This window comes from Myotis lucifugus, unplaced genomic scaffold, assembly GCF_000147115.1.
Source record: "Myotis lucifugus unplaced genomic scaffold, Myoluc2.0 scaffold_57, whole genome shotgun sequence".
Lineage (NCBI taxonomy): Eukaryota > Metazoa > Chordata > Mammalia > Chiroptera > Vespertilionidae > Myotis > Myotis lucifugus.
In genome coordinates this window covers 1,170,536-1,182,172 of record NW_005871105.1, presented here as the reverse complement: position 1 = coordinate 1,182,172, position 11,637 = coordinate 1,170,536, and the positions used below count along the sequence as shown (strand labels likewise).

The following is an 11,637-nucleotide window of genomic DNA, read 5'->3' as shown; positions in this document are numbered from 1 at the left end:
CTCCTTTGTTTGTTGCCTGAGAGACTTTACCATGGTGAGGTATCAACATGAAAAGGTTGCCAAGTGGAAAACCAAGGTATGATTCAACATTAGTTCTGTGAACAATTTAGTTGAGAACCGAATTGTTCAAGATGGCAGACGTTTGAGAAATGAGGTTTGACTGTACGTGAGCTTCTTCTCACTAATAAGAGGAATTGAACATTTTATATTTGAAATTTTAAGGTCAGTTTATTAGTTCATTGATGAAAGCTTTCAGAAGAATATTCTCCTGAAAATTGTTTTTTTTCTTAGAAAAAAAGGAAGGAAAATCAACACCCTCTCGGCATAACCACAGATGCTGTGGCAGTCAAGCCTCGGCAGGCGGGGATGGTCCATCAGTCGGTCAGGTCGCTCTCCGGGTCAGCAGGGTTGTAGTCTGGATCATCCTCGTCATCCTCCAGCTCCAAGTCATCCATTTCCTGGAACAAAGACTCATCTACCTCCACACTGTTTCCAGCTGCAAAAAAACAAGATTTCATCTTTAGTCTTATACTTGGGAATGAAAGGTACAAACAGAAACTTCTCCACATGCAAGGGAGGTGATGAAATATTAAATTGCTACTGCAAATCATTACAGGCCAACAATGGTCTGTAATGGTCAGCAGAGACTCACACATTTTAACAACAACTTTGTGCTTCCAGTTCATAGTCTAAAAAAATCCAGTTATAAAAAAAGCCTTCCTAGAATGATTTATGATGTGGCATATGACAAATTGAAGACAATGATATGTCCTCGTCATACAAAGTTGATGATCACTGACCATGGCTGACCATGGGCCTGGTTTACAAGTTGTTAGAAGCTAATGTGATCTTAATTGTTTATCTATTGCTATATTTGATTTTAAGTGATCAGAAAACTTTAAAGAATATATTGCTATAGTTTATGTATAAATTTATCAAACATTAGAATTTATTCTTTAAAATGTATTTTTTTATACCCTTGGGAGGAAAGATTTATTGTCATTACTCTGATTTTCATGGATTAATATTAAAAACAGTACAATATATACATGTGGAATTCTAATATTATCTTACCATCCTCCAAGAACTGGATATCAGATGTGTCAAGATTATGATCTGTTTCAAATAGCTGTTTCCCTAAAAGAAATAAATATGTTTAATTTGAACAGCATAGTTTTCCTCCATCTTCTAAAACTCTCCAGGAAAAAGTCTGAAAATCTGTTTTTCTGAATTTCAATAAATTTACGAACTGAGCTAAGAGGCATATAAAATGTATTTGCATAAAAATGGAACAACTGATAACCTAGTCTGCCTCGAGTCCCAGAAAAACAAATGTGACTCTATCACTTCTAAGGCTTATAATCATGGAAGTCATGGTAGCTGTATCTCAAGATCTATCATTGTAATATTTAGATCAAAGATAACCCATAAACATTAATTATAATTAAGTGTGAAAATACATCAACATGTAGAGAGAATGCTTTCTCTTTTTCCCCCCTGGATGCCTAAGTATATTTTCTTACAGCCCTGGCTGGATGGCTCAGTTGGTTGGAGTATCGTCCTGTGCACCAAAAGGTTTTGGGTTCGATTCCCAGTCAGGACACATACTTAGGTTGTGGATTTGATCCCTGGTTGGGGCAGGTGCAAGAGGCAACCAAGCGATGTTTTTCTCTCACATCGATGTGTCTCTCTCTCACTCTCCCTTCATCTCTAAAATCAGTAAACATATCCTCAGGTGAGGATAAAAAAAATGTCTTATAGAAATCTGTTCAAATGATCCTCTTGCTATATCAGAACTAATGCCAAAACGTTTAGGGGAACAGAAATAGGGGCGAGTCATACCACTTAATTTATTTTTTCCTGCTTGTTCTTCTTCTTTCATTCGTTTCTTTTTAATTTCCAAGAGTTCTGCATCAAACTTGGCTTTCCAACTTAAGAAATTCTCAATTGTAACAGGAGTGCCATGAAATAATTGCTTGGAAAATAAAAAAGACAGGTTACCAGATAAGTGAGACAACAGTTTAAAACATAAGACTTAATGATCTTCTAGACCAGGGGTGGGCAAACTTTTTGACTCGAGGGCCACAATGGGTTCTTAAACTGGACCGGAAGGCCAGAACAAAAGCATGGATGGAGTGTTTGTGTGAACTAATATAAATTCAAAGTAAACATCATTACATAAAAGAGTACGGTCTTTTTTTTTTTTTTTAGTTTTATTCATTTCAAATGGGCTGGATTCGGCCCGTGGGCCATAGTTTGCTCACGGCTGTTCTAGACAAATGAATATAGCCACTTACAGGAAAAACTGTTTTAAGTTTTAAAGTGTTTAATATGATATCTGCCTGCACTGGCTACTCTCATTGGTTTTGGCGATTTATTCTGAAAAAGTCCATTTATAATTTTTATTACAAAAAACAAAGATAATATGCAACATACAACCATTGCTATTCACTATTTAGAAGAAAGCTGTTGCTGTCAGTAGTGATGTTTTGAATACACATCAAGTTAGAACACTAGCATCATAGCTTATCTTTCTTCTTTGTTTTAGAATTTGAGGTTTTCTTTTAGTAAATACCATCATGTGCCGCATAACAACATTTTAGTCAATGATGGATACCTATAAGACAGTGGTTGCGTAAGATAATGGAGTAGAAAAATTCCTCTAGCCTAGTGACATTGTAGCTGTCCAAATGTCATAGGGAAGTGTACTATGTGTTTGTGGTGATGCTGATGTAAACAAACTTACTGTGCTATTAGTTGTATAAAAATATTGCACATACAATTATATACAACTAGAGGCCCAGTACACGAAATTCATGCATGGGGGATGGGCCCCTCAGCCTGACCTGCACCCTCTCCAATCCGGGAGCCCTCAGGGGAGCCCTCTCCAATCCGGGAGCCCTGACAGCTTAGGCCTACTCCCCGTGGTTCTCTGTTCTCTGTGGGGCCTGGCACTCCACACCTGCGGCCCTGGGGCCCTCCACAGCCAGGGCGGGACGCTCTGCACCCACTGCCCAGAGGCCCTCTGTGGCCGGGGTGGAACACTTGCCTCATTGCCATGGCGACGAAGCAAACATTCTGCCAGGCTGCTCATGCTGCCCGCTCTTAGTGGCCGCCCCCACAGGACTGGGGGACACCAGCGGGGCTGAGGGGACTGGGCGCCACCATCTTTGTGATGGAGTGATGGCTAATTTGCATATTGCTCTTTTATTAGATAGGATGCTACTACTTGATAATGATAATAAACAACTATGTTACTGGTTTATACATTTACTATACTATACTTTTATCGTTATTTTAGAATGTACTCTTCTATTTATATGAAAAGTTTGCTGTAAAGCAGTATGCCATGTTACACCAGCAGCAGCCTCACACATCTTGTGTTTACCAAGTTTCTTAACTGCATCATTTTCTCTTGTGCTTGATTTAATCTCATGTTTTATAAATTTAGTGTAGCCTAAGTGTGCAGTCTTTATAAAGTCTAATGGTGTACCATTTTTATCTTTTATACCAATTTTTATTGTACTTTTTCTATGTTTAGGTACACAAATACTTACCTAGTGCATACACAAATTGTGTTATAAATGCCTATACTATTCAGTACAGCGACATGCTGTACAGGTTTGTAGCCTAGGAGCAATAGGCTATACCTTATGGCCTAGATGTGTAGTAGACTATACCATCTAGGTTTGTATAAGTGTACTCTATGATGTTCGCACAATGATGAAATGCCTAACAATGCATTTCTCAAAACATATATTCGTGTTAAGCATTGCATGAATGTATTTAAATCACTCTGGTGGGGGCATTATTAATTCTAAACTCTATACCATAAGTGAAGTAATTTATATTTCTTGATCTTACCTGCATGAGCTTTACTAAACTTTACTGATTATTGTTACTTGTGTTATGCCACCAACAAAATGAGGAACTCCTAAGATTTTTATTTATAAAGCTTTACTAAAATTTATTTTCATGAGTTCCAAAAAATCACTTAAATTTTCCAAAAACAAAAACAGATAAAAACAACAACAACAAAAAAAAAACAGAAGGGAGGGAGGGAGGGAGGGAGGGAGGGAGGACAGATTTAGAGAATAGTGAAAAAAACCATGGCTTTTAATATACCTTTTCGGCTTCTTCTGCTTCTTTTTCTTTTTGTTTTTTTTCTTCTTCTCTTCTAGTTTTTATTTGATCCACTATTTCATTTAATTTTTCTTGGACAGCTGTTACCAAAGTAAAGATCATCACCATACCAAGGTTTTCTTCTGCCTATGTAACAAAACAAACAAAACAAACAAACAAAAAAGCAACAACAAAAAAAGGGGTTGTAGTGAGAAGCATACTTCTCAGACAAATTAAAACAACCCATTAGAATGTTTCAACATAATAACTAAATTCCGTGCATTCATAATATGATTACTAATTCAGTTATATATCAGTTCAGACACTTGAATAAATGATTATTTAAGAACTGAACATATATGAACAATATCTTAAATTTTAAAGTAATTTACTATATCCAACCTAAACCAGACATTTCAGTAAATTCTGTTTAATAGTCATACATGTAGGTAGAATTCAGAAGACCCTTCCTATAGTAGCTAGTAGCATCAGCTCTTAAGCATATTTTCATTATTTTAGTTCCTTTTGGATATTTTAAGAGCTGTGACAATGAACTGAACTTTAAGGCCAGAACAGTTTATTAACATAATATAATAATAAAGATTGTAGGTAGTTCTGTGATTTATCTTTATCTACCTTTTTCTTTTGATTTGAAATGGTTCAAAACCAAATATAAAAGCATCTCTGACTCGTGGAAGGACTACAATGCAAAAGCTACTTTGAAGTTGGTCATTTGAAGGCCCTGACTGGGAATCGAACCATGACCTCCTGGTTCATAGGTCAACGCTCAACCACTGAGCCACGCTTGCTGGGAGCTCCAGATATTTTTAAAGTATCAACATTAAGAAGATCAATACTCTTGGAAATATACAAGTCACATTTAAGATGGAGACATGTTTTCTGTTGATTCTTAGAGCAAACAAAACTAGGACTTCTGATTTTAAGATGGTAAAGATTTTGCTTGTCCTCCCTACTCCCTACTCTGAAGAACACATGGAAACTCTCTACCCAAGCAAGAGACAGCTTTGAATACTGTGGGTAGCCCATCCCACCACAGAACTAAAAATTTTCCAATACCCATTTTTCTTCTTCATAACCTCCCATCTTAGAGGAGTCATAACCCATTGTTGCTATTTGTAAGCTTAGGGATAAGGAGACGTAAGAAAAAAAATCAATCACCATTCTTCTTCCCAGATTGTAGGCAACTAGCCTGCAACAGGTCAGAGGGGTTGAAAATTTCAATTCTTTTCAGCTGGAATTTTTAACTGCACATGGAACTGGATATTCTGAGAATCTAATTGAAGTTGTGCTTTTACCTGTCAGACTTTTTATATCTAAAAGTCATGGGGCTGACTGAGTTCAAAACAGGGGTACAGGCCCTGGCCAGCTTGGCTCAGTGGATAGAGCGTCAGCCTGCAGACTAAAGGGTCCCAGGTTCGATTCCAGTCAAGGGTACATGCCTGGGTTGTAGGCTCAATCCCTAGTAGGGGGTGTGCAGGAGGCAGCTGATCAATGATTCTCTCTCATCATTGATGTTTCTATTTCTCCTTCTCCCTTTCTCTCTGAAATCAATAAAGAAATATATTTTAAAAAAACAAACAAAACAAAACAGGGGTACAGGAACAGCTTAAGTCTAAAGACAGAGTGGGAAACAAACAAATATATATACATAGTAGGAACCCAACACACGATTCGAAATCCCGCGGCACTGCCCACCCTCCGGTCTGGCCCTGCCTCCCTCTCGGGCCCTTGAAGTAGCCGGGGCTGCTGCTGATCAGGCGCTCCCCCAGCACAGGCACATGGAGGCCCTGCTGCCCCGCCCCTGACGCTGCGCGAGCAACCTCCTCCTGTCCCGTCCTGGTTAATTAGCATATTTCTTTATTTTATTTATATAATATAGATAATGAATTCTGCTTTTTCAATGTAATAATTATACATGTTTAATAGAATTTTTTGACTCTTGCAATTGATGTATAATACTTAAGGCCAAAAAAATAATACCATTACAAAACCTTACCTGTAATGCTAATAATTTTAAGATGCTTGTGACATCATTATCTTCTAGATTTTCCTGGGAGAATATTTCATAAAGGGGGGCTTCATCTGGGTATTTCTCACTGTATGTAAACTTGAGGGTAGTCTGGACAGCTAAAAACACCAGAAAACAGTTTGCTATGAATACCTTAAAGTGTAAAGTATAGAGAAGTCAACATCTTTGTTGAATCAGTAATTAATTTACGTGTCAATAAAAAGCACGAAAGATTTTCCTGCAAAGAAAAACAAGGTTAAAGAAAAACAAGTTACACTATTTTTAAAACCCTCAAGATAAATAAAAGGTACAACATACAACACAGAATAATTACTATCATAGGCTCATTTTTAGGCCTCTACTGAAGCCAGTTCCCAGTGCAGAAGACCTGGCGGTAGCCCTGGGGCCTATATTTCTGTCTGCACAACACCAGCAGGGGACTGCTATGGGCTGTTAGATGATATGTTTTGAAGTAGACAGTGTGAGAGGCTGTGTGGGAAACTTTTCACTTAACTCATCTATACATATATATTTAAATAACAGTAGAATATCCATCCTAAAGAGAGAGATAAAACCACGCAGATAGGTGTTTATCTTGACTAATTTATAGCAGCAAAAATCCAGTAAACAATCTAAATGTCCAAAGATAAAAAAAGTCATGGAAAAATAATAGTCACTGAACAAAATACCACACAACCACTGGAATACATACGCATGCCAAGTCTTGTTTTGGCCAAAAAATATCTTACTTTTTCTCTATCTGATGTATCGTTAATGTTTCTGTTTTGCTTTTAAAAACTAAGCTTACTGGTATTGTGTCAGAATGTATTTTATTGATTTTCTATTTCTCTAGAAGTCATGTTTACATAGTATACCAACTAGAAATGCACAACACTTACACTAGATTCTTAACAGCACCCCAGCACCTCTGCACCTGCAAGCCCAGCAAAGAATGGCTCTGGAATGAGTAAAATTCCTGAGAGGCTTAGAAAAACCACAAGTATTTTTTTATTAGACTTACTTTCATCATTTTCTCCAGCCTCGGATGTCACAGTAATGGTGAAACTAGGAGGGTTTTCTGATAATACTGCAAGAAAATATACATAGAGGTTAAGTTATTAAGATGCTTTCCTCATTAGCCAAATATCACTACCCAGTCAGGGAAAGTGATTCCATTTCCGCAAATACAGATTAAATAGAACACACAAATGATAAAACACATCCATCAATTTTCCATTTAAATCTCTGGTTGTCTTTAATCTGGAAAGAAACACCTATAGTAGATACCTTCCTGGAGTTTTATCAAATCAATTAAAATAATTAAGTAATATACCTTTAATTCAAAATCTCCACCTATATATGGAAAATTATATTCTAAAAAATTCCCAAATGGAATAACAAAAAGTTTGATGTTTCTTATTAGAAACTAGCCACTGATAAATATTCAGTATTATCACTAATTTTTACACTAATATATCCTGAAATACAATTCAGAATCTTCATGACAAATAGTAAATATTAATTTGTTAGAGCTTGTGTCTTCTAGGTAATCTCTCCCACAGCATCTCTAGAACCAAACAAAGAAAACTTGCATTCAGAACCATGACAAGAATAAACAAGGAAAGTCAAGCCACCCATGACAGCTGCTGAGTCCATGAGAAAAGCCTGTGCCTCCCTCCAGGCCTGGAAAGCACTGGCCCCTGACAAGGGTGGAATCAGGTCAGCAGCCTCTCTCTGAAATGAAGAGCAGGGGATCTCTGCAGAAGTCACTATGGAAACTACTCAGCTTTCCCTACTCCGGAACTTCTGAGTTTCACAAATATTCACTAACAATAAAAATTTCAAGACATATGCCTTCAGTTTAATTGAAGTTTAAAAGTACTTGAAACAACGATGAACATCTACGATTACTTGAGAGGTGTTTGTCGGAAAGATAAAAGACTCACTGGAATTCTATTTTAATGGGCCTCAGGCAGGCCAGCCCATGATGAAAAAGTCCCTGAACAGAAATTATAATAAAGCTTTTATGATTGGCTCTACCTTTTTAAAAAAACAAATGTGTAAAATATATTTGATATATTTCATTCCTATTTCTTTTCATGACCAACTTTAGTATTTACATGTCATGAAAGGTAAACATTAAAACTACAGAAATAAAGGTTCAACCCAATGACATTACAACTTACTACCATTTTCTAGGACTTCATGAGGTGGTAAGTTAGGAATCACTTATAGCCAATAACAACAGCTAACATTTATTGAGCATTACTTTGTGCCTGTACTGTGCTATGCACTTACATAAAGACCTGTTAATTCTCACACCAAAACCATGATTTTATACTGTTACTGTATTTCACCAAACTTAAAAGGTTATCAAGTATAAGGTACATGCTACTTTATGTACCACTAAGAAAAAAAGCTGCAATTAAACTATGATATGTGATAGATTTTGTAAGACAAATTCTTATTGCAGAGATGTTAAAATGTAAAAATGTCTTAGAATCAATTAACTATTGTATCATACCAGTTTTATAGATGTGAAAACTGAGATAAAAGCTTTTTACTAATTTTCCCAAGGTTATACAGGTAGTAACTGGCAGAACTTAATAACTTTATAGAGTTTCATTTAAAAAGAAAATTTTTTTCCAGTTGAGAAATTCCAGTGAAATCATTTGAGCTAGGCTATGAATTAAGGCATAGTGGTAAGTAGAGATGGAGAAAAGGATGTAGATTAATACAGCAGCAAGGGTATAATGGTGGAAAAGCTTAAGGAACAATAGGGAATAAGAAACTATCCCATTTGATGGAAATATGTGTGAGTGAGGTGAATGAGGAACACTAGTTGAAAGTACAGTTGAAAGTTTAGTTGTGGCCAGTGATAGGTTTTTGTTTTTTGTTTTTTAACAGCAGTGATATGGTCAGAATTGTATTTCTAAACACAGGAAATAAATCTAGCAACAGTGCATAAAGTGAAAGGAAAGAAAGGAGACCAGAGGCAGGATGAACTCGATAGCTAATGAAATTGTCCCAGCAAAGATAATGAGGTTCTGAAGGAGGTTGGCACCAATGGGAATAGCAAGGAACCTGGTGATGAATGACATTTTGAATATGCAGGCAGAGGATGGTGGAGCCACGAACAAAAACAAGAAATGCAAAGGAAAAATCAAATGTGATACATTTGAAGGACACAGAGCAGCTTCAGTTGGAGGAATTGAGTATGCAATCAGAAACGAGCAAATGGAGCTAGAGGTAGGTGTGAATTTAATTTGGGATCATTCACAAAGAGGTGATAGCTAACGCTGTAAGACTAGAGAGAAAATGGAGAGTGAAACAAGGACCAAAACCAGCTTTGTAAGGAACCCTACATTTGGGGGGCGAAATGTGAGAGGAGGAAAAAGTGCCAGAAATGAAAAGAAAAGCAGCAGCCATGAGAGGTAAAAACAATTCAAGAAAAGACTATTTTATTTGTGAACCACCCCAGCTATCAAGATCCAGGTCTGACACGGCAGTGTCTACAACGTGCACCTCCAATGTGTCTACGATGCATACGTGCCTGTGCAGCTAGGTGGGGAGGAAATGGGCAATGAACCCTTGGCCTGTAAGATCATGCCTAAATTCCTACCAAGGCCCTTTGTGATCTGGCCCCTGCTTACTTGTCAGGTCTCGTTTCCACAACTCCCTTTATATTCTAGCAATACCAAGACACTTGCCCATTGACACAGACTCATCCTTCTACTCATGCTGTGGTCCTGAAGCATCCATCTTATATAAAAACTGCTGTTTGAAAATTTTTTAAAATATATTTTTATTGATTTTTTTACAGAGAGGAAGGGAGAGGGATAGAGAGTCAGAAACATCGTTGAGAGAGAAACATCGACCAGCTGCATCCTGCACACCCCCCCCCCCCCCTCCTGGGGATGTGCCTGCAACCAAGGTACATGCCCCTGACCTGATTCGAACCTGGGACCCTTCAGTCCGCAGGCTGACGCTCTACCCACCGAGCCAAACCGGTTTTGGCTGCTGTTTGAAATTTTAACCCTGCATTTTGGCTTCTGTAAATGCTTGCTGGCTTAAATAATAAGGAAAATAAGACTACTCCCATTTCAGAGAGGCCATTAAACCTTCCCCAAAGTTATCAGTGCGGGCACCAGGCCAAGCCTTTGGTCGAGGTCTCAAAGCCCCAGCACATAGGGGCTCTTTAAGAACTTGCAAAGGGGACCGAAAAATCCCATATTTGGGAGACAAAAAGGGTAAAAAGGTATAAATACAGAAAACTTCCTGTGTGACTTCGCCTAGAATTCTAGAGACCTTTTCCTCTGGGCCCGCGTAATAATAAATATAACTCCATCTCTCTAAGCGTTGCTTGGTTCTTCTCCGGTTTTCTGTAACAGTCCTTCCCCACATTTCATTCATATAACCCCTCATCACCCCTCAGTTTTCCGAAACAACTCAGACCCTCATCTCTCCCCATGCTCCAGCTGCACCCTATACATACCTCCATGAAAGAGCCATCACACTGTGCTGTATATTACTTATCCAATGTCTTTTCCCAATAGACTGGGCTTCTAACAATCACAATTGTAAATACTTGGTAAATGACAATATGGGTGGTAGCAAGAACATCTCTAACTGCCTGACCTTTGGAGCCAGACAGATTAGGGAGGCAACATGAACACGAAAGAAGTTGATAAACAATTAATCCATAAGAAATCATGACGAAAGGCATGTTCAGTGAAAGTACGGGGATGAAAGAACTAGAGGGCTACAAAGTTTATAGACAGAAAGAGGAATCTCAGAGGCCAGATTTTTGAAGATAGATTGATTTCCATTTCGTCAGCAGTTGATGAAAACGGAAATCAAAACTATTCGCTGATAAGGAGGAGGAATTATAAAGCTATATTAGAAGAATCAGAAACTAATATGGTAAATTTCCAGTGAAGAGTGTCTTATAGTTAACAGTTATAAAGTATTTCCATTATTCTTCATTAAACAGATATGGAAACTGAGGACTGGAGAGGTTATATGATTTTTCTAATACAGTGGTTCTCAACCTTGGCTGCACATTAGAATCACCTGGGAATCTTTTTAAAACGGAAATTCTGTTTCATTGTTATGGGGTGGGGCCACAACATTAGTAACAAAGAAACAGAATTCCGGAGGATGAGGCCCAGAAATCAGGATTTTAAAAAGATTCCAGGTGATTCTAATGTGCAGCCAAGGTTGAGAACCACTGGCCTACCACAATACAAAAGAACCACCAAGGCTGTTGCAGGGTTAAAAATGTATCACTTTTATAAGTGCTTATATGCACAGTATTTAATGAGGGATACCTTATGTCCAAAGAAATGAGAAGAATAGCACATCTTATGCCTTCTGAACTCTGCCTACACAGTGTCCGTGTCTGTGACATTTCCAATGTAACCGGAATGGCCACTTGTCACAATTAAGAGTATATCCAACAACTGACGCTATATTCCCATTTATTT

General features: G+C 37.7%; 1 protein-coding gene across 1 annotated transcript in view; it reads right to left on the bottom strand.

Moving 5' to 3' along the window:
* Positions 1 to 201: 201 nt before the first annotated feature.
* The window catches only part of RWDD1 (RWD domain containing 1), a 13,679-nt gene continuing 2,243 nt past the window's right edge, over positions 202 to 11,637 (bottom strand). The window contains exons 2-7 of the mRNA XM_006089179.3: positions 7,173 to 7,238; positions 6,140 to 6,270; positions 4,126 to 4,269; positions 1,843 to 1,975; positions 1,075 to 1,137; positions 202 to 496 (exon numbers count right to left, since the gene is read on the bottom strand). Coding sequence (XP_006089241.1) covers positions 375 to 496; positions 1,075 to 1,137; positions 1,843 to 1,975; positions 4,126 to 4,269; positions 6,140 to 6,270; positions 7,173 to 7,238 — 659 coding nt within the window. The 3' untranslated portion in view covers positions 202 to 374. The remainder of the gene's footprint in view (positions 497 to 1,074; positions 1,138 to 1,842; positions 1,976 to 4,125; positions 4,270 to 6,139; positions 6,271 to 7,172; positions 7,239 to 11,637) is intronic.